The sequence below is a fragment of the Bos mutus genome, chromosome 28 (genome assembly GCF_027580195.1).
Source record: "Bos mutus isolate GX-2022 chromosome 28, NWIPB_WYAK_1.1, whole genome shotgun sequence".
In the NCBI taxonomy this organism is placed as follows: domain Eukaryota; kingdom Metazoa; phylum Chordata; class Mammalia; order Artiodactyla; family Bovidae; genus Bos; species Bos mutus.
In genome coordinates, this window is record NC_091644.1 from 37,702,863 (window position 1) to 37,730,172 (window position 27,310).

General features: G+C 38.1%; 1 protein-coding gene across 6 annotated transcripts in view; it reads left to right on the forward strand.

The window, feature by feature from the left end:
- The window catches only part of ARID4B (AT-rich interaction domain 4B), a 138,662-nt gene that overhangs the window by 104,574 nt on the left and 6,778 nt on the right, over positions 1–27,310 (forward strand). For 5 of the 6 annotated variants that reach the window (XM_070364897.1, XM_070364900.1, XM_070364899.1 and 2 more), the window contains 4 exons: positions 10,950–11,034; positions 13,367–13,565; positions 21,295–22,509; positions 25,698–25,811. In XM_070364897.1, the coding sequence (XP_070220998.1) occupies positions 10,950–11,034; positions 13,367–13,565; positions 21,295–22,509; positions 25,698–25,811 (1,613 nt within the window). Of the gene's footprint in view, positions 1–10,949; positions 11,035–13,366; positions 13,566–21,294; positions 22,510–25,697; positions 25,812–26,469; positions 26,626–27,310 lie in introns of all 6 variants that reach the window. The other variant, XR_011463025.1, reaches the window with a different exon arrangement.

The window sequence follows — 27,310 nt, forward strand, 5'->3', positions numbered from 1 at the left end:
TTTAATCACATTTTTGTGAGCATGCACCCGTTGTTTATCAAACATGTTCTTTATTTGGCAAACATAAGTTCAACATCTGTGAGCTAATATTGTGCTTTGCACTAAAGGTACAAAGAAATATTCCGTATCGAGGAATTTGTCCAGGTGAGGGAAGTACCCCACCAGGATTTGCAACCCCCTAATGCCCTCAACCTCTCCTTATGTTGCTTACATTCTTCAATCATTTCTTATAATTTTTTTTTATACCCCTGTATTCTTCTGTTGCTCTTATGGTGCTTTGCAACACCTGCTTGACAGAACCGCAAGAATCCGATTAAATCTAACACTCCTCCTCCTCCTTGCTGCACCTGTGCACTTGATCAACAACCACAGTGACTGGTCTTGTTTTAAATTTATGACTGTGAACCTCAAGTGGACACTGTATGTCCTCCCCCATGCTCTTTCTACTTTCTCAGACTGTTTTATTTTTAATGGCATAATCTTTAATTATTACTGTAATTTTTATTGGTATCATTAACATGTAATATTATATTCAGGTGTACAAAAATAACAATTTGATATTTGTATGTATTACTCAGTTATCACTGCAGCAAGTGTAATGATCACATCCATCACTGTACATAGTTACAGAAATCTTTCTTTTTTAATGTTATTTCTTCCCTCCTCAAAACCCCAGCATCTCTCTCCATCCCCACTTTGAGCTGGTGACCTCATTGGAAAATTGAAAGAAGAAGCTGTCTGCAGAATTCCACCACGTGACCTTCTTACCTATATATGCTGCCATATTTTATGCCTTCTCACCTTTCACTTTAGGTGAACAAGCATACTACTATCTAAAACCCATCTTCTAACTGCCGTACCTTCTGCCAAAATCCGAGTTATGGGCCCAGAAATTCTCCTCTTTTTTCTGTATATTTTCAGTTTCTTGTTCTGTTCTAAACCATTCCCATCTGTATATAGACCTGCAGTTACTTCTTTCATCTCAAAGAACACTTCTTTGAACTTACCCCTGCGTTTTCTACTGTGGTGTTTCTTTGCTCCATTTCCATCCGGCAAAAATGATTTGAGTTATTTACACTTGTTACCCACTTTTTCTATTGTTTTTGTGTAAACCCAACCCAGTAAGGCTCATGCCACCCTGCACCTCCAGAACCGTCAACTGTTCAGCCTCATTTCTTAACTTCTTACTTGCCTTGCCTGTGTGACTGACCCAGTTGATCACTTTCTGTGATACTTTTTACATGAGTTCCAACTGCTGCAGCTGCAGTTACTTTTCTTGTTTATTTTTCTTTTCTGCCTTTCTCAAAATTAAAAAACCACTTCTCAGTTATTATATCTTTTCTATCTTATTTCTTGTCTTTATGTGTTTTCTTTTAATTGTTCTCTTCTTTTATTCTTCCAGTATACACTTTAATTTACACTGTATTTCTGTTTTTCGAATTCTGATTTGAGTCACTTTTTTGATGTTGAATTTAAAGAAAAAATTTTTTTTGCCCATTTTTGAATTGGTTGTTTTTTTGTTGATCTTAAAGAGTTGTCAGAGTTCTTTATGTATTCTGTATACGAATCCCTTATCAGACATGTAATTTGCATATATTTTCTCTCGTGAGCCCACAGAATTGTCTTTTCACCCTTGGTATTGTCATTTGCTGTACAGAAGTTTTTAATTTTGATAAAGTCCAATTTGTCTATTTTTTTTCTGTGTTGCTCATGCTGTTGGTTTGTATCCTAGAAAACATTGCCAAATTCAGTGTTACGAAAATGTCCCCATTTTCTTATGAGAGTTTTATAGTTTTAGCTTTAATATTTAGCATTTTGGTCCATCTTGAGTTAATTTTTATCTTTGATGTGGTATTCAACTTTTTTAATGACCTCTTTGGGTCTACACAGAGCCCATCTCTTAATTTGCAGATAAAATGGGGTTGAGAGTTAGAGACTTAAATAGACTGGACGTGCCCAATCCTGTGACTTTTCTTCCACTCCATGTTAAGTTAAAGAACTGTAAATGAAGGCCATTTGACAGTGGTCTCCAAGTAAGTATCTGTCAGTCTGTTTTAAGGAGAGAAGGGGAACATGGCCCATATCTGTCTCTAAGCCCCCTTACCTCTTTGTGCACCCCTCTTCTCGCGTGCCCTTCTTCATTTCACTCCTCACTGCCATCTCCAAACTCTTGTCTCCATAAACCCTTCTGTCCTAGCCTGTTCACTTACGTTTATGATCCAAAGCATTAAAATGGGAAACTACTATGGAAGTCAAGGGCTGTATGTTACTGCTCATGTGAAAAATTGTTTTGCACCATGTAAAATGCTTTATATTAGACAGTCCTTCATGTAGAGAAATTTAAATGAAAGTTTATAAGCAGTGAGTAAAGTGAACATAAATATAATTTCTCTTTATAAAAATGACTTTTGAGTTGGTTAGCTTTTCAGCGCAAGTGAAAATCAACATTTCCTTTGTGAAAAAGATGAATAAACTCAGGTATTTTTGCACTCAAATGGCTTTTCTCTGTCTCGGAGTGCTTATTTAACTGGACCTATTCCATCAGTATTTATTATAGATTGATAGGTACATTTACTGTAAAGCATAAACTTGGACCTGTTCCATTTCATAGCTTTATAGATTGGCAGATACATCAGTATGTTTGTCTAAATGTGCACAAATACTAACCCCCTAAACTTATCAAATATTCATAAAACAAACTTTGGGGATTCTTTAGAAGTCAGCAGCTGCATCACAACATGCAGTGAGTGCCAGAGTTGTTAACCATTTACAGTGGTCTTTGTAGTCCTGGTTCAATGTCCTGTGATGTGTTGTTAACATCATATTCCACCTCTGCCTGAAGACCTTTGTTTCATTTTACACAGTTAGATTTTCTAGGAAAACAGATCTATAGTATTGTAATGCCGTTCTCTTATACTGTTTATGTCTTTAATATGATGATGTTATAATTAGTGTTTCTATCATTCTGCTTTTCTCTATTATAATGAAACCATTCCTGCTTTTTTTGGTGTGATTTGAACAGTGTTACCTGGGGTAGAAATATGAAATGTTAAGAGCATGCTTAGAATTTTATTTTTTCAATACTATGCTTTTATTTTTGTTTTATCTTTTAAGTTTATTTTTAAATTTTTTCGGCTGCACAGGCTCTTCATTGTTGTACACGGGCTCTCTCTAGCTGTGGTCAGCGGGGTCTACTCTAGTTGCGGGGCACAGGCTTCTCACGGTGGTGGCTTCTCTTGTTGCAGAGCACGGGCCCCAGGGCTCACGGGCTCAGTAGTTGCGTCACTCGGGCTCCGGAGCCCAGACTCAGTCGTGGTGCACAGGCTTAGTTGCTCTGTAGCATGTGGGGTCTTGCCGGAGCAGGGATCAAACCCGTGTCCCTGCATTGCAAGGTGGATCATTGGTCACTGTACCATCAAGGAAGCCCTGTTTTAAGTTCATGACTAAAGGCATTAAACAGTACTCAGTAGGTCTCTTTATAAATTTTGCTTTAGGTATTTTCTCACGTTAAAAATAAATGTCTAAATCAATATTATTACAGAAAACTCATAAAGTAGGTAGCCTGGTTACATTGCTTATAAAGTTTGTAATTGATAACTACATATTTTCCCCCATATTTTCTTACCCAGTTTAAGTGGGGAAATTCCTTTCCGTGCTAAGAGGGCCTAAATTTTCATCTCAGATGTGAGGTTTTTAAAGCTAAGTTAGTTTTATGATGTATGTTATCTTTTTTGCGTAGAGATAGGCAAGATACAAAATACATAATTGTTCAGCAATTGCTAAATGAGTCTCTCCTTTACAGAAAAAGTACAAATGATTTTATTATTTCACTTATATTAATGGTTGGTTACTAGATTTTTATCTTTTACAATCTGTATGTGTATTTTAAATAATGAGTTTTAAAATATTTTGTCAGTTCAGTTTTGCTTTTAAAGTTATTTGCACATTATTCTGCATGTAATTATTGTGTGGGTATATGTAAACACATGACTGATAATATGTCTTTGAAAGTGGTTTAGTTGGGTTTAAACAGAGCCAAAATCTGAATTATTGTGGGCACAGTAACCGTTTTGGTATCTTATGTCTGGTTGACGAATGCTCTTTTCCATTTTTATTGTTGCTAAATGATTTCTTAGATGATTTGCCAACACATCCAAACAAAAATCAAAATGTTTTCTTTTTAGAACTCTTTATTTTTCTCTGGTGAGAGCAAGTATGCTATGGTCTCTGAATGGTTCCTTTTAGCTTTGTATAAGTATTTTAATTCAACACATTAAAATTTCAAATATTATGTAGCTGCTTTTTTGGGAAGGGTTCAGAAGATTTGTGTTGTTGCCATGTAATGGCTGACTACTGTTGTCCTCTCTGTTAAATTGTAAGCTCCTTGAGAAAATGCTGTGGTGCATTCATTGCCCAGCGCCTAGTGCAGAGCCTGTCACAGGACAGGTACCTAACAAATATTTGTCCAGGGAACAAGCCCTTGTGCAGACTTCTAGTCTGGGGTTTCGTCCGAGTTTTTAATTTGGGGATCATCTGTTCTACTTTGCTTCATTTTGTGGAGGTCAGGGAGCCAACTGCCAGAAGTTAAATGAGCTGCCCACGCTCTGTTCTTTCATGTTTATTCCATTAGTTGAACGTTAGATGATACCAACAGATTTTCCCAAGTCAGTATATTCTTTGAAAATATTTTCCTTAGTACTTGAAGTATCAGATGAGATACTTATCTAGGCTCCACACATTAATTACAAAGAGTTTATTGATAACTGAATTGAAAAAGTCCGGTCTAATCGCCAACAGGTTCAGTCTTCATTTTTGTACTCAGTGTTTGTTCATGTTTGTTTCAGTATTTGTTTTTCTTGTTTTTTTAATATTTGTTGTTTAATGAAAGTATTTAGTAATTTTTGTTTCCTTGTGCTCTTGCAAGCTGTATTTCCTTTTGTCATAAACAGGCCAGTTGCTCTCTTCAGTTTGTAATTTCTAAATTTAAAGTCCAATTATAGGCAGTACTGGAGAAGGAAGTGGCAACCGACTCCAGTATTCTTGCCTGCAGGATACCATGGACAGAGGAACTTGGCGGGCTGCAGTCCATAGGGCTGCAGTGAGTCGGACATGACTGAAGTGACTTAGCATGCATGCATGTAGGCAGTGCAGTTTTTATCAGTAGTCTAGAGTACCTGGTTTTCCTCAAACATTCTCATAAAACTCTGATGCTTGAATTAAAGTTGCAGGTCATTTTGTTCATAGGCCAAATGCTTAGCTTCAATTTCTTTACTAGTTTTCAAGCTGCATCATCACAAAACATGACAGCTGACAGCAATGGGCCTGCTGTCCTTGGGGGGAAATCTAGGTTTTTGTTTTTGTTGTTGTTTTTTTTTTTTTTTTAAATCTAGGTATTTAGCAGTGAAGTGGTTTCTTGGAATACCTATTGCCCTGAATAGCTGTTAATAGTGTTCGTCATTCACAGTTGAGAGTCTGCATCGGAACATGCATTCTAATATCTTGATTCCCTTTGTGGTATTTAAAGCAGAATCAGGAGTACTGGAGAGCCACTGGGACAGGATGACCACTATGGCTGAGGGATGAAAGCATGTTCATTTATTTGGGAATGTTTGAGAGGAGGAGGAAAGCATCTTAAAACCAGAAAATTTATATTTGACTTAGTTTTTAAAATTTTTTTTAAATTATAGTTTTTTAAATTCCTGTTTTCTTTAAAGAGGTTATTATTTATTTATTTTTAAATTGAAGTATATTTGCTTTATAGAATTTTATTGTCTTCTGTCAAACCTCAACATGAATCAGCCATAGGTATACATATATCCCCTCCCTTTTGAACCTCCCTCCCGTCTCTCTCCCCACCCCACCCCTCTCCCTCCCCACCCCACCCCTCTAGGTTGATACAGAGCCCCTGTTTTGAGTTTCCTGAGCCATACAGCAAATTCCCATTGGTTGTCTGTTTTACATATGGTAATGTAAGTTTCCCTGTTAGTCTGTCCATACGTCTCACCCTCTCCTCCCCTCTCCCCATGTCCATAAGTCTGTTCTCTATGTCTGTTTCTCCATTGCTGCCCTGTAAATAAATTCTTCAGAACCATTTCTCTAGATTCCATATATATGCATTAGAATATGATATTTATCTTTCTCTTTCTGACTTACTTCACTCTGTATAATAGGTTCTAGGTTCATCCACCTCATAAAGAGGTTATTTTGAAGGATGAATGAATATCCTGCTTGGTATGGTGCCCTGAGGAAAAATTGAGACATGTTTTATGGTCTCTTTTTTTTTTAAGCTACAATTTTCTGCTCTTTGCCACCTCCCCATAATTTTATTTTTTTATGCAAGATATTTAAATTTGAACTAATTTCCCCATATTCTATCTTATTGGACTATTTACTTATGCCTAACGTAAATATGTTGCAATCTCTTTTTAATAAATATTAAATATACTACATAAAAAGTTTTAAATTCATATAGAATAAACAGATTCAGTGACAGCTTTTTTTGTAGTTCTGATCTTAATTCTCTTTATTTTACTCAAGTCTTTATTCTTGGTATTTTATAGGGAATCAGAGATCTTAATCCATGATTATTACCTCCTTTATTTAAATTAACAAACGCTAGTAAAATAAAAATGAAACCGGCCTAGCTCTTTGTCTTACATAATTTAATGTCAGTAGTAATTTTGGGATATATCAGTTTGCTTTTTTCTCCTGCATCAATTTCTTTTTCTCTCCTTTGTGTTCTTTGAAAGTATTCTGTAAAGAAAATAGAACTCTTGAATAATACTCTAGTGAGTAATTACATAACAGGCAAGAACATTTCTTTATATTTAAAATACAGTGATTAGTTATGACATCAGTTTATTTTCTGGTCATTTTTTTTCCCTTGTAAGATTAGTCAGGCAACTAAGGTGATATTTAGAACCTCATTACATTCTGAAATGTTTGTCTGTTAATGTTTACATTGGTGGTCTCAACCTCAGGGCTTCCCTGGTAGCTCAGCTGGTAAAGAATCTGCCTGCAATGCAGGAGACCTGGGTTTGATTCCTGGGTCAGGAAGATCCCCTGGAGAAGGGATAGGCTACCCACTCCAGTATTCTTGGGCTCCCTGGTGGCTCAGATGATAAAGAATGTGCCTGTAACGCAGGAGACCTGGGTTGGGAAGATCCCCTGGAGAAGAGAATGGCTATTCGCTCCAGTATTCTGGCCTAGAGAATTCCATGGACTGTACAGTCCATGGGGTCACAAAGAGTTGGATATGACTCAGCGACTTTTTCCCTTTTCTCAACCTCTATGTGGGGTAAGGGCATTTGTAATTTGAAGCAGCTACCTTAACCAAAATTCTCACACACTGTTTTTACCTGGTCTCCCTCCTCACGGGTTCATTCCTACTTTGCATTCTTAAAGAGGCTTTTTAGTTGCTGGTCTGCACTCTTCTGTATACTTGATGAGAATAGGACCCGGCACGCTTTCTCATGCATTGTTTAACAGGCCCATTTCCCATTCTTCTCACACTCTTCACATAGTACTTTTTGGCAAGCCTGTAGTATGAACGGTCAGTTCAATTCCATGGTGTGAGTTTGTTAATCTGTGAAATAAATTCATTGATAGATTTTTTAAGGCATGTTCTAGTTCTGAAGGATATAAATTATGATAACACTAACAATATTGTTATTATTACATTTTATGAAAAGAGCATAAATCTGACTGAAAAGTGAAAATGAAAGTTGCACAGTCATGTGACTCTTTGCGATCCCATGGACTGTAGCCCGCCAGGCTCCTCTGTCCATGGAATTCTCCAGGAAAGAGTACTGGAGTGGGCTGCCACTTCCTTCTCCAAAATCTAACTGAGAAAAGACAAGATCTAAAAGAATAGTATTAGAACAAAGGAATGCCTAAACAAACAGAAAGCATGAAGAAAATGGAATAGAAGGGGGCAAATAATAAGGGAGTCATATAATATTAGCTAATACTTATGGAACCATATCAGTTCAGTTCAGTCGCTCAGTCGTGTCCAACTCTTTGCGACCCCATGAATCGCAGCACGCCGTGGCATCACCAACTCCCAGATTTCACTCAGACTCACGTCCATCGAGTCGGTGATGCCATCCAGCCATCTCATCCTCTGTCTTCCCCTTCTCCTCCTGCCCCCAATCCCTCCCAGCATGAGAGTCTTTTCCAATGAGTCAACTCTTCGCATGAGGTGGCCAAAGTACTGGAGTTTCAGCTTTAGCATCAGTCCTTCCAAAGAACACCCAGGGCTGATCTCCTTTAGAATGGACTGGTTGGATCTCCTTGCAGTCCAAGCAAGAGTCTTCTCCAACACCACAGTTCAAAAGCATCAGTTCTTCGGCACTCAGCTTTCTTCACAGTCCAACTCTCACATCCATACATGACTACTGGAAAAACCATAGCCTTGAGTACTGCTGCTAAGTCGCTTCAGTCGTGTCCAACTCTGTGTGACCCCAGAGACGGCAGCCCACCAGGCTCTGCCGTCCCTGGGATTCTCCAGGCAAGAACACTGTAGTGGGTTGCCATTTCCTTCTCCAATAGCCTTGAATAAACAGACCCATGTAATTACTCTAGTAGGAAACACATCTGAAGAATTTTTCAAAGAATCTCTTAAAATCATGCAGAATGATCAGTAACTTAAAAAATGATTGTTACAGTTTAGTTAAGACCATAGTGTTTAATGACTACTATGCAAATATTTTAGAAGCATGTATAGTTTGTTTCATCTAATTCCAGAAGCTTTCTCTAGCTTTTTTCCTGACTCAACATTGCTTCCACCCCCAGATTCATTACTCAAGGTCTGATAACCAGTCCCCTGATACCATCTGTAGAGGAGAGAATGTTGACCATATAGCATCTGTACTCTAGTGGTGCTTAGGGCAGCAAGCATCAGCCTGTGCCATATGGAGTAACCATTATTCTATTTATGTATAGGTTCCTCCTACCTTGTTCCTAAGAAATTTTAAGCAATGTACTTTACCTCTAAGTCATAAAGAAATCATTTTCACAGTGCACATTGTAACTATGAAGACAGTGACTATTTTTTGCTTGTTTGATGTGTTTGGTGCTCCATATAAAATATACAAGGGTATAGTGTCTTGGTGATATTCTTACACTGAAAGCTACTGTTTTATCCTAATTTGAATTTTATCCTAACTTGACATATAATTCATGTCAAAAATACAAGTCGAATTAATAGTACACTTATTGGTAGTCAAAATACCTCATATTACAAAATTAACTAAACAGAATCTTTGATTAAGAAAGGTTAAAATACTATTATATCTTTGTTTAGCTTATGTTGATGATATGTGTAACCATCATGAACTATTTTTTCTCACAAGAAAACTGTGTTGTGTTTTTTTTTAAAGTGCATAGCATTAATTTCCATAACTATATTCTAATAAGAGCAACTTCTAAAAGTTCACATCTAACTTTGCAGAGGGTGGAGGTATTTTCTGTTTATTCTTCGCCTTCACTCTCTAATATTGTTAGGAGCTAAATTGCTTTTTTCTCAAGCATAATGCAGTTTTTAGCATTAATGGGAAAATTTTAAATATGTAAATATACAGGTAGGTGCTAATGTGCCAGTATACATACCAGAGGAGTGTTTTTAGTAGAAGAATAATCTTTGCTTTATACCGAATAAAGTCTGAGGTTGAGAATGTCCTGACCACATAGCTAGTCAGCAGGGATTATGTAAAGACTTCTCTAGAACTCATTCCATCCTTTCCTCATCCTAATTATCGCTGTGGCCCTCCCCAGCTTCCAGCAGACAGCAGCCTAGCCCTCGTGGGGGTTGAGCCGTCAGCGTTGCTGCAGGCCATAGTTCGCACCAGCAGTCTAGCTCTGCCTGGGAGTCCTTACAGATACTTCCTAGACCTTTTCTGGGGCTTCCCAGGTGGCACTAGTGGTACAGAACCTGCCTGCCAGTGCAGGAGATGTAAGAGACATGGGTTTGATCCCTGGGTTGGGAAGATCCCCTGGAGGAGGGCAAGGCAACCCACTCTAGTATTGTTGCCTCCAGAGGAGCCTGGTGGGCTACAGTCCATAGTGTCAAAAAGAGTTGGACACGATTGAAGGGACTTAGCATGTATGCATACAAGCCTACTCTTAGGCAAGAATATAATTTACTAGTAAGGTAAGACCTAAATCATTTACTTCCTGACTCAGGGTCTTTCTTACTTCACTTAATGCCTCTAATAATGAGGAGATTTTAATTTAAAAGCGCATTTTCAGTTTTTCATGTTCTCGAGTTAAAAATGTCAGTCAGTTTTCCATTTTCCAGAATAAATGTATGTGACTTTGAAACATAAAAAGAGGTTTATTTTTAATGTTTCTTCTTTCTAGCTGAGTTTGTTACAAAATTAAACTCCCCCCGCCTTAAACAAATAGATATATTACAGTCAGTAGTAACTTGTGCCCTGTGAACTCTCGCAGACAGGCAGCACCAAGTGGAGAACCCATCACAACTGTTGACTCTCAGCCATTTGTATACATAGGAAGCAACTCCAAAGCCTGAAAGCTTCGCAGTCATGCTTCCCTTTAGCTTCCTGATATGTTTAGGGAAAAATGAACTACTTGCTGCTTAAGAAAAGAACAAAGTAAACCAAAAACGATAGGAAATATGTGAGTGCTCTTAATGGTTATTGTACAGCTTTGGTTTCTCTTTGGTGTAACAGAGGAAGTAGTGCTGGTCCAGGAATCCAGAGACCTAGCTGAGCCTTGGCTCAGCCAGTAGCTGAAAGTGTGTCCTGGGACAGGCCACTGCATCTTTCTCTGAGCCTCGGTAACTTTGTTCCTTAAACCAGAAAGTTGAACTTAGTGGCTCCCAAGGTTTTACAGTATTATGATTCTATTTATGAGTTTCTCTTTAATATGGCATAGTTCCTTCTGTAGTATGTGTTTTGTATATTAATGTTAATTTCCTTTGATTTTAGGTATGACGAATGGATTAAAGCAGATAAAATAGTAAGACCTGCTGATAAAAATGTGCCCAAGATAAAACATCGCAAGAAAATAAAGGTAATAAAAGCAAAATATATTTTGCTGTATATTATAGCTCTTAATTAAGGAACCTTTCCTCCAGAGTGAATTGAGAGAGAGACAGTGTGTGTGTGTGTGTGTGTGTGTGTGTGTGTGTGTGTGTGTGTTTTAGTAGAGTTGGAAATACTCTCTTGAAATAGCCAGTTTATCAAATACTAGATTTGGGTACAATTAATATTGTCAGCTTATGGAAAGGCATTTTGATAACAGTACTAAGTGATCTTTGAGGCTTTTTTAGTTCCAACATTGTATAAGTCCACTCACCCAAGATTTATTTCACTTAGCCATTTCAACTGTTCGTGCACCTCTGGTCTCCAACTGGGAGTCATGAAGTAGTGTGTAGCTGGGAACTCTGGGGTTACTGTAATAGCTGTAAACCGTTCAGAGGAAGAAAAGAAGGTGCCTGAAGGCACAGAAGAGCCTAGCTGTAGCTCTTTTGTTCCTCATCATCTTTCTGTCACTATAGACAGTGCTTTAGAATGTGTTCACAAGACCCCAAGAGGCACACACTGCATAGATAGCATGGGGAGTCTATTAATAATGCACTTGTATGGAGATTAATGTTAGTTTTATATATGATGGAATTAGTCTTGTTCATTGTAAGATTAAATCTTTTTGATGTTTTATTAGAAAGCAGACCATTAACTAGGTTTTAGAATATCTTTTATCTCTTAATGGCTTTTTACTACTTTGAATGGTATATATAATTGAAGTATTTAATAGTCCTCCTGAAATTGAATTTTCATTTTAAAAGTGAGGCGCTATTTACTTTCTGGCTAAATGATACCTTCATGGCCCTATGTACAAAATTTTTCCCCTAAAATGATTACTCTTTTCTCACGATGAAACTGGGTTCATATTTTTAAAGTTTTGGTTTGGCAAGTCAGTAGCTACAACTCAGGACACTCTTGGTCTTTATTGGAAAGTGTGGAAGTCATGCTATTGCTCCTAAGCTACTAGAAGAATTTTGTGTGTATGGCAGTAAAAAGCCTGTTTCCTTGCACAGAGCAAGTTTTAGGAGTCGTATTTCTCCGGTAGAGGATAGGGTAGGGGTAGGAGAAGAAATATTAGAATATTACTTGGGGAATTTTTTCTAAATATTTATTTACATCTCAGTTTAGTTCTAGGCCCCTCCCAGGCATTTAAAATTGTTGGTCATAAGGGAAGAGGCATGTGAATTTTGGAAAAGCTTCCTAGAAATTATTTAATAATACTATACCCATCCCTTGAGCTCATCTTAGAAGACAGCCATTAAAAGCCATATTTGAACTTTGCTTGGCGTGGACTATTTCTACCTTCAGACTGCATGGTATATTATGATCTCTGGTATAAAGTGATGAAAAGTCTGGCCAGAATAGGAAAATTAGAGCAGCACTAATCATTGATAAGCTTTGGTACACATAAGCCTTCTCAGTGCATCCAGAACCTTCAGCTCGGGTGCTCTGAGTAAGTGAATCTCACGCTTAAGCATGTGTCACAGTCACCTGGAGAACTTGGTGAAACTCAGATTGCTTGTTCCCATCCCCAGTGATTCTGAGTCTGGTTCGAGGAGTTTTCACTTAAATTGCCAGGAAGTGCTAAGGTCTCTGGGCCCATGGTCCATACTTAAAGAACCACTATCCTAAACTGAATTAACTTCTGTGTATCCAGAATGATACTAGCTCTGTACCATCTATGAGAGAACTGTGAAAATAGTCACTCAGCAATCTATAGAAGTTTCCAGAAAATATGTTAGCCCCTGCCCATCTATTCATAAATAGAGAATTTGGGAAATTTTCTCATTTTTTCATGAAACATTAATTTATTGATGCAGGAAGGATGTCCCACTTGCTATAAATGACTTTATAGCAAGTCATTTGTTTCTTTCCAGTTGTCAACTGAAGATAACTGAAATCTTATCATTCCCAACCCTTATTTTATATTGAGAATCTTCCAGGTTTTAAAACTACCAGATTGAAATTGTTTCTTTTTAAAAAAATGAATATTTAAGCCTATTGTGATTTCATTTTTATAGAATTTGTAACACCGATTATTAGCAGTATGGAGGTTTGCTTTTCTTAATTGCCTATCTGATTGCTAATTTATTTCCATTATTAAAATATAAATATTAGAAACTTTCTCATTCTATAATATTTGTTAGATAAGTTTGAAAACACATCTCTGACTGTTTTGTGGGACTTTATATTCTTTTTATGTTTTTTAGTAATGTATTGCATAGCTTTGAATTAAAAATGAGTTTTAGCATTGTTACTAATGAATGCTTCATGATAAATTATGACTAACATAGGATACCTTTTTTTCCTTAACTTAGAATAAATTAGACAAAGACAAAGACAAAGATGAAAAATACTCTCCTAAAAACTGTAAACTCCGGCGCTTGTCAAAACCGCCATTTCAGACAAATTCATCTCCTGAAATGGTATCCAAATTGGATCTTACTGATGCCAAGAACTCTGATACAGCTCATATTAAATCCATAGAAATCACTTCTATCCTTAATGGACTTCAAGGTAAACATAACAAGTATCCTGTTGCATGCAAGTATTTGTTTTAAATGTCTTTGTTTTAATTTTATAAATCAAATGCTATAAAGGTAATTCAGTGACATTATCAAGTTCTCTTTTTTAATTGAACCATAACTTTGTTGACTCTGTTATTACTTGAAATCAGCCATTGATTTTATTTTTTTTACAACTGTATTAAACCTGTGTATACTCCTAAAGAGGATATTACTTACTTTTTTTAAAACTGTGGCAAGCATAAACCTAACTGTAAAAAAAGACAGTATTTCCACTTTAATGAAGGCTCATCTGAATAGAGTTTCCAGGTCATATTCAGCTTCTTTGTGAGTCTACAAAGACCTCTGTAAGGAAATTCATTGGGGCAAAGTTATTAGGGCCTTCTAGGAAACATCAGGGCTCTCAGGAATATCTGACATAAACTCAGTGGATGACCAAAAGAATTATGCTCAGTGCTATTGATAAGGTGCTTTGTATGTTCTGATTCTAGGCTGCCCAAATATACTCCTAGTTTTCAGGTGTAGGTCAAAACAAAATGTTTCTGCTGGGTAAAATGATGTCATTGCCTGATCCAGGTAATGGCACACAAGAGGTTGAGCAGAGAGCTGGAATTTTATCACCAAATGGTTGGAACAAGCTAATATACATAGAAAGAATCTAATTCATGCCAAGAGGCATTTTGTTGATGATAGAAGTCATACGAGTTCCTTTGGAAATAACACCACACGGGTCTGGACTGGTTTCCTTCTGTATCTGGTGCATAGTTCTCTTCATGGGAACTTTTTAGAGCTCTCTCTTCAAAATAGTCCCTAAAATTCTTTTGGGTATCTGATTTTTAAAAATATCTTCTTTGGTATACTCACTGTGGTGGAGCACGTTCTCCATTCTCTAGTAGATGTTAAGGACAGGTGAGTAAGAGGGAAGATAAATTTTTAGAGACTGTCCATATTTGAAAACATTATTTATGGTCTAGCAGGGTTGGAAGTTTTTCCTTAATTATTTTATTGGCATTGTTCAGCTGTATTTTTCCTTCAGTGTTTTCTGTGAAATCCAGAGCTCTTGTCCCTGATTCTATGTAGATGACTTGTTTTATGGCTTGTTTTTTGCCTTCCCTTTCTCTGAAATCTTGAATCTTTGTTTTTAATGTGTTCATACTGCACAGAGATTATCCCTTTTGTGGATGTATTTTCATCTATTGTAATGTGTACTTGCTAAGCTGCTTCATTCTACAAACTTGTATCTTTCTGTTCTGGATCAGTTCAGTTCAGTTCAGTCTCTCAGTCATGTCCGACTCTTTGCGACCCCATGAATCGCAGCACTCCAGGCCTCCCTGTCCATCACCAACTCCTGGAGTTCACTCAAACTCAACGTCCATCGAGTCGGTGATGCCATCCAACCATCTCATCCTCTGTCGTCCCCTTCTCCTCCTGCCCCCAATCCCTCCCGGCATCAGAGTCTTTTCCAGTGAGTCAACTCTTCGCATGAGGTGGCCAAAGTACTGGAGTTTCAGCTTTAGCATCCTTCCTTCCAAAAAACACCCGGGGCTGATCTCCTTTAGAATGGACTGGTTGGATCTCCTTGCAGTCCAAGGGACTCTCAAGAGTCTTCTCCAACACCACAGTTCAAAAGCATCAGTTCTTCGGCACTCAGCTTTCCTCACAGTCCAACTCTCGCATCCATACATGACCATTGGAAAAACCATAGCCTTGACCAGACGGACCTTTGTTGGCAAAGTAATGTCTCTGCTTTTCAATATGCTATCTAAGTTGGTCATACTTTTCTTCCAAGGAGTAAGCGTCTTTTAATTTCATGGCTGCAGTCACCATCTGCAGTGATTTTGGAGCCCCCAAAAATAAAGTCTAGTTTTCTTGAAATATTTTGTTGATTTTTCTCCTCTACATTTCCGTATTCTTTCGCCTACCCTTCTCTTCTCCTTTTCTCTCTTTTGAACCCTACCATTATATTAATATTGAACCTTCTGCAGTATACTCTAATATAGTTACTTTTCTCAGAGACACATTATTGATTGGTTTGTCGTCTCGTCATCTAGTTTCTTAGAAATTTTCTTGGTTTTATCTTTTAATCCTTTTACTGTTTAGTACTGTAATGCTTATTGACAGCTGTAATGTTTTTACTTTTTAAGAACTCTGTTTTCTGCATGCTTCATATAATTGTTCTTATAAAACAGCTGGGTGCAATATCTTGTTTCTGATTTCATTCTTTTTTATTGTAGAGTTGATTAACAATGTTGTGTTAGTTTCTGGTATATAGCAAAGTGGTTCAGTTATATATGTAGTCTTTTTTCATGTTCTTTTCCTTTATGGTTTATTACAAGATTTTGAATATAATTCCCTGTGCTAGACAGGACCTCGTTGTTTATTTTACATATAGTAGTTTGTATCTACTAAGCCCAAACCCCTAACTCACCCGCTCCACTCCTTTTCCCCTTTGGTTATTCTTTTTTTTTTTTGAGTGAGGAAAGATTTTATTTTTTTAAGTAAAAAAATTTTTTTCCCTTTGTTATTCATAAGTTTGTTTTCTATGTCTTCAAGTCTATTTCTTTTTCAAAATAATTTACTTGTGTCATAGTTTAGATTCCATATGTAAGTGATGATACATAGTATTTGTCTTTCTCTGATTTAACTTCATTTAGTGTGATAATCTCTAGATCCATCCATGTTGCTTCAAATGACATTGTTTCCTTCTTTTTGTATGGCTGAGTAGTATCTCATTGTATATATGTACCACATCTTATTTATCCATTTATCTGTCAGTCGCCATTTAGGGTTGCTTCCATGTCTTGGCTATTATATATTACTGCTGCTGTGAACATTGGGATACATGTATCTTTTCAAATTATAGTTTTCTCCAGATGTCCCAGGAGTGGGATTGTTGGATCATACAGCAGGAAGACTAAAAACTCTGTTTTTAGCTTCTTTAAGGAGCCTACATACTCTTTTTCTTAGTGGCTACACCAGTTTACTTTCCCACTGGCAGTGTACAAGGGTTCCGTTTTCTCCACACCTTCTCCAGCATTTGTTATTAGTAAACTTTTTAATGATGGCCATTCTGACTGGTGCCTCACTGTAGTTTTGATTCCCATTTCTCTGATACTTAGTGATGTTGAGCATCTTTTCATGGGCCTGTTGGCCATCTGTCTGTCTGCTTTAGAGATAGGTAGGTCTAGGTCTTCTGCCCATTTTTCAGTTGGGTTGTTTGTTCTTTTTTTGTTGTTGTATGAGCAATTTGTATATTTTGGAAATTAATCCTTGTCAGTTGCATTGTTTGCAAATATTTTCTCTTAGTCCATAGGTTGTTATTTCCTTTGTAGCAAAATCTTATCTAATTTGATTAGGTCACATTTGTTTATTTTTACTTTTATTTCTACTGCTTTGGGAGATGAACCTAAGAAAACATTGGTACAATTTATGTCAGAGAATATTTTGTCTGTGATCTCTTCTAGGAGTTTTAGGGTGTCATGTCTTAAACTTAAGTCTAAACTGTTTTGAGTGTATTTTTGTGTATGGTGTGTGGGTATGTTCTGACTTCATTGATTTACATTTAGCAGTCCAGCTTTTCCAACACCACTTACATAGTGTGGCAGGAGGGGATGGAGGTATTAACAAGAGAATTCTCATTGCTTACATATGTCAACAAATAGTATATTATTAAGAGATGATGATAGTAACTATAAATGGAAATAGTTATAAGATTTTGAAAGGTGGGGAAGGAAGAAAAGAGGAGCTGTTGGTATTTTGTTATGAGAGTAAATTAGTTTTCACTGTTTATATGTATTACTTGCTCCTTCATTGATCACAGCCTTACCGTGGTGAAGGGGCTTGTGTAACTCAATGAAGCTATGAGCCATGCTGTTGTAGGGCCATCCAAGATGGACGGGTCATAGTGGAGAGTTCTGAAAAAATGTGGTCCACTGACAGAGAGAATGGCAAATCACTCCAGTACTCTTCCCATGAACAGTATGAAAAGGCAAAGAGATATGACACCTGAAGATGAGCCACCCAGATCAGAAAGTGTCCAATATGCTACTAGGGAAGAGCAGCCAGTAATTATTAGTAGCTCGAGAAAGAATGAAGAACCTATGCCAAAGTGGAAATGACACTCAGTTGTGGATGTGTCTGGTGTGAAAGTAAAGTCCAGTGCTGTGCAGAACAGTATGGAATAGGAACCCAGAATGTTAGGTCCAGGAATCAAGGTAAATTGGATGTGGTGAAGAAGGAGATAGTAAGAGTGGACATTGACATGTTAGGAATCAGTGAACTAAAATGGATGAGAATGGGCAAGTTTAATTTAGATGACCTATTATATCTACTACTGTGGGCAAGAATCCCTTAGAAGAAATGGAGTAGCCCTAATACTCAACAGAAGAGTCTGAAATGCAGTACTTGGGTGCAGTCTCAAAAATGACAGAATGATCTCGATTCGTTTCCAAGGCAAACCATTCAACATCACAGTAATCAAGTGTATGCCCCAATCATGAATGCTGAAGTGGCTGAAGTTGACTGATTTATGAAGACCTACAAGACCTTCTAGAACTAACACCCCCCCCAAATGTCCTTTTCATCATAGGGGATTGGAATGCAAAAGTAGTAGGAAGTCAAGAGATACCCAGAGTAACAGACAAGTTTGGCCTTGGAGTAAAAAATGAAGCAGGGCAAAGGCTAACAGAGTTTTGTCAAGAAAACACTCTGGTCATAGCAAACACCCTTTTCTAACAACATAAGAGATGACTCTGTACATGGACGTCCCCAGATGGTCAATACCGAGATCAAATTGATTATATTCTTTGCAGCCAAAGATGGAGAAGCTGTATACAATCAGCAAAAATGACACCCGGAGCTGACTGTGGCTCAGATCATGAGCTTCTTACTGCAAAATTGAGGCTTAAATTGAAGAAAGTAGGGAAAACCGCTAGGCCATTCAGGTATGCCTTAAATCAAATCCCTTATGATTATACAGTGGAGGTGATGAATGGATTTAAGGGATTAGATCTTGTAGACGGAATGCCTGATGAACTATGGACGGAGATTTGTAACAGTTGTACGGGAGGCAGTGAACAGAACCATCCCCGAGAAAAGAAATGCAAGAAGCAAAGTGGTTGTCTGAGGAGGCTTTACAAATAGCTGAGAGAAGAAGACAAGTGAAAGGCAAGGGAGAATGGGAAAGATACACTCAACTGAATGCCGAGTTTCAAAGAATAACAAGGAGAGATAAGAAAGCCTTCCCCAGTGATCAGTGCAAAGAAATAGAGGAATACAATTGAATGGGAATGACTAGAGATGTCTTCAAGAAAACTGGAAGTAGCAAGAGAACACTTCATGCAAGAATGGGCATGATAAAGGAGAGAAATGGTAAGGACCTAATAGAAGAAAAAAGAGATTAAGAAAGGTGGCAAGAATATCCAGAACTGTACAAAAAAAGTCTTAATGGCCTAGATAGCCATGATGGTGTAATCACTCACCTAGAGCCATACATCCTGGAGTGTGAAGTCAAGTGGGCCCTAGGAAGCATTATTATGGAAAAAGCTAGTGGAGGAGATGGAATTCCAGCTGAACTATCAAATCCTAAAAGATGATGCTGTTAAAGTGCTACATTCAGTATGTCAGCAAATTTGGAAAACTCACCAGTGGCCACAGGATTAGAAAAGGTCAGTATTTATTCCAGTCTCAAAAACGGGCAATGCCATGGAATGTTCCAACTACTGTACTTGTTTCATATGCTAATAAAGATTATGTTCAAAATCCTTCAAGCTAGGCGTTAATAGTACATGAACTTCCAGATGAACAAGCTGGGTTTAGAAAAGGCAGAGGAACCAGAGATCAAATAACCAGTATTTATTGGCTCATAAGGAAAGCGAGGGAATTCCAGAAAAACATCTACTTCTGCTTCCTTGACTATGCTAAAGCCTTTGACTGTATGGATCATAACAAACTGTGCAAAATTCTTAGAGAGATGAGAATACAAGACAACCTTACCTGTTTCTTGAGAAACCTGTATGTAGGTCAAGAAGCAACAGTTAGAATCGGACATGATACAACAGACTGGTTCAAAATTGGGAAAGAAGTACGACAAGGCTGCATATTGTCACCCTGCTTATTTAACTTCTGTGCAGAGTGTATGCTAAGTCATTTCAAGCGTGTCCAACTCTGTGAGACCCTATGGACTGTAGTCTGCCAGGCTCCTCTGTCCATGGCATTCTCCAGGCAAGAATACTGGATTGGGTTGCCATGCCCTCCTCCAGGGGATCTTCCCAACCCAGGGATCAAACCCATGTCTCTTTAATTTCCTGCATTGGCAGGCAGGTTCTTTACCACTCGTGCCACCTGGGAAGCCCTTTATACAGAGTACATCATGCAAAATGCTAAGTTGGGTGAATCACAAGCTGGAATCAAGATTGCTGGGAGAAATATCAACAACCTCAAATATACAGATAATACCATTCTTAATGGTAGAAAGTGAAGAGAAACTAAAAGACTTCTTGTTGAGCATGAAAGAGGAGAGTGAAAAAGCTGGCTTAAAACTCAACATTCAAAAAAGATCATGGGATCTGATCCCATGACTTCATGACGAATAGATGGGGAAAAAGTGGAAACCGATAGATTTTATTTTCCTGGGCTCCAGAATCATTGCAGACAGTGACTGTTAGCCATGAAGTTAAAAGATCCTTGCTCTTTGATAGAAAAGCTATGACAAACCTAGACAGCATATTAAAAAACAGACATCCCTTTGCTGACAAAGGTCCATATAGTCAAAGCTGTGATTTTTCCAGTAGTCATGTATGGATGTGAAAGTTGGACTATAAAGAAAGCTGAGCGCCGAAGAATTGATGCTTTTAAACCGTGGTGTTGGAGAAGACTCTTGAGAGTCCCTTGAAGTACAAGGAGATCTAACCTTTCCATCCTAAAGGAAATCAGTCCTGAATATTCATTGGAAGGACTGATGCTGAAGCTGAAATTCCAATACTTTGGCCACCTGATGCGAAGAACTGACTTACTTGAGAAGACCCTGATGCTAGAAAAGATTGAAGGCGGGAGAAGGGATGAGATGGTTGGATGGCATGATTGACTCAATGGACATGAGTTTGAGTAAACTCTGGGAGTTGGTGATGGACAGGGAGGCCTGGTGTGCTGCAGTCCATGGGGTTGCAAAAAAGTCAGACACGACTGAGCGACTGAACTGAACTGAACTGATGTTTGTATAAAGTTAATTGTGTTGTTCTTTAAAGCTCTATGGCAGAAATACATTGCTTACAAAATTTTGAGTTGTCATTGCTACATTGAAAGTGAAGACTACACTTTTATAAGAATATACACTTTGGAATTTGAACATCCTGGAACTACATCCTGACTCCACTATGTTCTGCTCATAAATTTGGAGAAGATTCTTTCTTTTTTATAATCTACTTTATTGAGGTAAAATTTACAAACAATGAAAGTCACCAGTTTTATGTTTACAATATGATGAGTTTTGGCAAAAGCATACAGTAGTTTCACTCCCACTATAGTCATGATATATAACATTTCCATCATTGGGTGAATATCTTCTCTCTGAAGCTCAGTTTCTTCAGTTGTAAAATGAGGATAAAACCTAGCAACCTGGAGTGGTTATAAACATACGAGCTAATACTTGTTTACATTAGGGGGCCCAGAGAAGACATTGCTGGTATTCTTATCATACTCACTGTTTTTTCTTTCTTTTCTAGCTTCTGAAAGTTCTGCTGAAGACAGTGAGCAAGAGGATGAAACAGGTGTTCAAGACTTAGATAACCATGGCAAAGAAGAATCTAAGATTGATCATTTGACTCACAACAGAAATGATCTTACATCCAAAGAGGAACAGAACAGTTCATCTTTGCTTGACGAAAACAAAGTCCACACAGATTTGGTAATAGCCAAACCCTTGTCAAAATCTCCAGAAAGCTTAAGAAAAGATATGGAAGCATTATCTGAAGATACCGACTATGAAGAAGAAGATGAAGTCACAAAAAAGAGAAAGGATGTTAAAAAGGACGCCGCTGATAAATCTTCAAAGCCACCAGTGAAACGTGGTAAGAGAAGGTACTGCAATACTGAGGAGTGTTTAAAAAGTGGCTCCCCCAGTAAAAAGGAGGATAAAGCCAAGAACAAAGAAGCCCTTTGCATAGAAAACAGTAGCAATAGCTCCTCAGATGAGGACGAAGAAGAAAAGTCCAAAGCCAAGGTGACACCGACTAAGAAATACAATGGTTTGGAGGAGAAAAGAAAGTCTCTACGGACAACTGGTTTCTATTCAGGATTTTCAGAAGTGGCCGAAAAAAGGATAAAACTTTTAAATAACTCTGATGAAAGACTTCAGAACAGCAGAGCAAAAGATCGAAAAGATGTCTGGTCAAGTATTCAGGGTCAGTGGCCTAAAAAAACGCTGAAGGAGCTTTTCTCAGACTCTGACACTGAGGCTGCAGCCTCCCCACCCCATCCTGCCCCAGAAGAGGGGCCGACTGAGGGGTCCCTGCAGACTGTGGCCGAGGAGGAGAGCTGCTCCCCCAACACCGATCTGGCCGCTCCGCCCTCAGCGAGTGCAGAGGGCAAACCCACTGAGGAGAAGCCAGCGGAGGTCAGTGACAAAAAATCGGAATTTCCGAGCAGTGGCAGCAATTCAGTGCTCAATACCCCTCCCACGACACCCGAGTCCCCTTCCTCAGTCACCGTGACGGAAGCTGGTCGGCAGCCACCTTCTGTAACAGTGTCAGAGCCGCTGGCCCCAAACCATGAAGAAGTCCGCAGCATCAAGAGTGAGACCGACAGCACGATCGAAGTGGACAGTGTCGCTGGGGAGCTCCAGGACCTGCAGTCAGAAGGGAACAGCTCGCCCACGGGCTTTGATGCCAGTGTGAGCTCGAGCAGCAGCAATCAGCCTGAGGCAGAGCATCCCGAGAAAGGTGAGGCCATAGGCCCCAGTGTCGTGGTTTACGATTTCCTCCCCCTTACGGTTGCAGGGGTTTCATGTCCCTCATTACAACATGAGGTGTTTACGTGGAGTACTTGTGTGAACATGGTGAAAATGGCCATGTGAAAGGTAATTTGGGTAATGGAGGATGGGATGCATGTAACAGCTTGAGAATTGAGTGTTTGTTTCACTTCAGCCACCTGTGACGTTTCTCAGTGGACCAGATCATGTGCTGTTTATTAGAAAATGCACCCAGGCCCAAATCCAGACCTGTTTGAAAACTCATTATATACTGGTTGACTACACGGCATGAGCAGCTTAACTATATTTCTTTAATGTTGTTTTTGCAGTTGTCCCATGCAGTTTGTCACTAACATTTTGATTTATTGATGGACTCGTCCACCCTTAACCAAAGTTCTCTATGTAGGGGTTTGGAGCAACCAACTGTCCAGGCTGTGCTCTCCTCAGATAACCATGTCAAACTGATTTTTGAGCCTGACTACTATGTGAGAGTTTGTAACGGAATTTGATGCTTGCTTGGTTGCCTAGCTTCCAAATTGAAGGACCAATGTCTGTGTTGTACTTCCCTGAAGTCTTGGTGGCTTTTTATTGGTGCCATAGCTATACTTCTGACATCATTCTTCTTAAAAACCACTTCATTCAGGTGTCTTTAAATCATACTGTAAGCTGACACTTGGCTTTGAAACACACTTTTCCAGTGTAAAGCACTCGGGTATATATGTTATGTAACATATCAGGTTTTATTATACTGATTTCAGGTTTTTAGGTAAACTTAAAGAGATACAATCTAGACCAAATTAGTTAACTTTAAGTTTTCTCTCATAAACCTTTTTTCTTTTCGTTTTCTAGTTTCCCTGAGACATAATTGACATAACTATCACACAAATAAAACATTTTTCAAAAAATATTAAGTAAAAAAGATAGTTGCAGATTTCAATGATCCTTTTTTATTTAAATATTTATACGCATAGCTACTGTGATTATGTTTGTGTGTTGTACTGTCTCATGGAATTGAATTATCCAGGCATAAATATCCTCAAGATAAAAGAAGCATTTATTGCAGATGATTAGAAAAGCTTTCAATAATAATATAATGAACTTTTAATCATAATTCTGAAGAGGTTGCATCCTCACCGTGCTCCTCATATCTTATGAAAGATTGAGATGTGTTTTCAACAAGAAATTTGATAGCTTGTCTTCTGATAGACTAGGTCAGTATTACCCTTTTGAATCTTAATCTTAACTAGCTTAAAAAGTAAACAGTTTGAGAACTTCATTTAGGATATATCTGTCTTATCAAATCAAAGCATATTACAGAACTTATTAGAATTTGTATCTCTTTAAAAATAAATTCTTAAGCACCTGTTTAATATGGCTCCTTTTGTCTGCAAAAGGAGCAAATTTATCTGCAGATATTGAAGACTTGACTTTATATTAAAAGTAAAAACGTAAGTTTTACAATTTAGATTTCAGATTGCCTTCCAGGTTAGCCTACAGTAAGCTTTTTATTTCTTGGAGATGAAAGTTTCAGAATTAAACTCTTTTGGAGAGAAATATGGCAATTATTGTTAAGATTCTGTACTTTAATATAGGTAATATCTAAATCACTTTCTTTATGGTTCACCTTGTTATATTAAAATAGCCTTAGGAAAAGTTATCAATTAGATGTAACCCATTAAAAAAACAACTAAAAAGTTGCAAAGAAAACATTTAAAATAGCTTGTTCAATTTTTTTTACCAACAAAACCATGTCTTGTATATGTTACCATTGTAACAGGATTAAGAAACTTTTAGTAACAAACATTGGAGAAGGCAATGGCACCCCACTCCAGTACTCTTGCCTGGAAAATCCCATGGACGGAGGAGCCTGGTGGGCTGCAGTCCATGGGGTCGCTAAGAGTTGGATACGACTGAGCGACTTCACTTTCACTTTTCACTTTCATGCATTGGAGAAGGAAATGGCAACCCACTCCAGTGTTCTTGCCTGGAGAATCCCAGGGACGGAGGAGCCTGGTGGGCTGCAGTCCATGGGGTCGCTAAGAGTCGGATAAGACTGAGCGACTTCACTTTCACTTTTCACTTTCATGCATTGGAGAAGGAAATGGCAACCCACTCCAGTGTTCTTGCCTGGAGAATCCCAGGGACAGGGGAGCCTGGTGGGCTGCCGTCTCTGGGGTCGCACAGAGTCGGACACGACTGAAGTGACTTAGCAGCAGCAGCAGTAACAAACGTGGCATAATTTTATCATAGTATTGATTGTATTGTGGTTATATTAATAGTATCTGACACTACAGTGGAATAGAGATAAGACTTTATAAGTCTCAGGAAAAAGAGATTACTATATATTCTGAAAAACAATACATACAATTAGAACGCTAGAAACACAGCAGATGCTGAGGATCCTATTAGAAGTAGAGAAACTGTAATTTGAACTAGCCTGGACATCAGGGAAGGTAAGACGGGCTAATCCTTGAAGAAAAGCGAGACTTAATATTTTGGAAAAACTTCCTACCAAGAAGATGAAATTCTTTTTTAGAACTACTATACTGGATTTGTAAACGGTATATATGTTAACCATTGGCCAAGAAGGATGTGCATGCTTTGTTTTATTTTTACATTTTTATTTGTTTACTTATTTTTGGTTGTGCTAGGTCTTTGTTGCTGTGCAGGCTTTCCTCTAGTAGCGGTGAGCAGGGCCTACTCTTTGTTGCTCTGTACAGGCTTCTCATTTCACTGGCTTCTCTTGTTGCCCAGCCGGACTCTAGGGCACGAGGGCTTCAGTTGTTGCGACTCCTGCGGTCCAGAGCATGGGCTCAGTAGCTGTGGCACACAGGCTTAGTTGCTCTGCAGCATGTGGGATCTTCCCAGACCAGGGATAGAACCCATGTCTTTTGCATTGGCAGGCAGATTCTTTACCACTCAGCCACCAGGGTAGTGCTTTATTTGCTTTTTTAAAAAACTCTAGTTTTATTATGTGTTATAATTCAGTTCATTAATGACTTTTTAAAATTCTAATAATTTCTGTGATAACTTGTAAATCTCAAAGAACATCTATAGTTTCAGAATTGGTCTATTCTTCTAAAATGTGGAATTAATTTATACCTGGGGACAAGCTTGATTTTATTTTGTGTTACTTAATAGTTTTTTTCCCCATAAAAGCCTGTACAGGTCAGAAAAGAGTGAAAGAAGCTCAGGGAGGAGGAAGTTCATCAAAAAAGCAGAAACGAAGCCATAAATCTACAGTGGTAAACAACAAAAAGAAGGGAAAAGGCAGTAAGTGTGAAATCTCTAATTTTTTAAATATGAAGATAATGGTGGATATGTTTTTTTCTCCCTTTAAGAAAAGGGTATTTAGAATATGGGATAGTTAATGTTTTGATTGTTGTCTCTACCCCTGCAAAAATCACACAGAAGTCTCTTTTGACTGTAGGTAGATTCTAGGATTGAGCAATTTGCTGTTATTCAGCAGTGGTATTGATTGCTGATTCAGGTAATCTTTTTAAAAAATAATAGCCAGTATAATATAAACACCAACATTTTTGTTAGTTTTATATGTAAATTCTTTTGCATTATATATATTACATATTATTAAATACTTGAATTATATATTCTTTTTATTACAGTGAAACTGATTGCTTTGTAATCCGTTCAGGCAAAATCAGCCTAGAAGAGAACAATCAAGATAGCTTTAGAGCTATAATTCCAATAGCTGCAGCCTACTATCTTTATCTTCAATATCCTGAACTGTGTATTCAAGAGCAGCTCTAAGAATACGTGGGTTAAATATGTTCTAACTAATGACTTTAGCAATGATTCCTATTTATCAGTCTACAGGAATATATATATTGTATTTCTCCTGAGAGCTGCACGTTTTTTCTCTCTCTCATAGACAAAGTACGAAGCAGAAAATATGTAAAGAATTTTTTTTCAGGTGCCCCACACTGACCTCCTGCTGCTCTTCCAGGAGATTCCTGCCACCTCCACTGCCTGACCTTTGCTATCGGCCGGCCTGCCTGCACTTCAGTGCAGAAAAGGGTTTTGCGGCCAGCTCCCCGCGGTTCTGCTGAGCCCATATGACTTCCAGGCGGTGAATATGGCATCCTTCGGGGCCCCGGGCGGCTGTGTTCAGCGAGGCCATGAAAGCCAAGCTGAGGCAGACCACTGCATCAGAGTGGGGCCAAGCCTTGGGTGGCTGAGCTAGGAGTTGCCAGGGGTTCCAGAGCAGCAGTGGGGGGACTGGGAACGGATTCTTTTAAGACATGTACAAAAGAGTGGTGTAGTTTCTTTACTCCTGAACACCACAGTGGGGAGGAGTTGTTCTGTGTCTTTGCTATCTGGAATACTTTTCAGTTTTTTACAGCTGAACTATATTTTTTGGAGGGTAGCTTATTGTTAAATGAAGAATTGATAAAAGAAAATGGATAAATTTGATGCCAGATTGATGCCACATATGGAGTAACTGAAAGGATATTCAAGGCCATTTTTTAATTACATTGTGATGTTTTTATCTTCAAGACTTTTAAATGATATTTTCCAAGAGGGCTCATTTTCAACAAGTCAGTTGACATATTCATATAATTTTGAGCTATAACTGTTGATTATATATGCTAACATTTTAATTATTGGACTTATATCTTGGTAAATCAGAATGAGGAAACAGTTCTCTGAGAATAGTCAAATGAATTAACTCTCATAGAATCTACAGTAATGCTTTGTATCCATAAAGAGGTAATTTATGGAAATAGCAATCCCATCACCTATTCACATGTCAA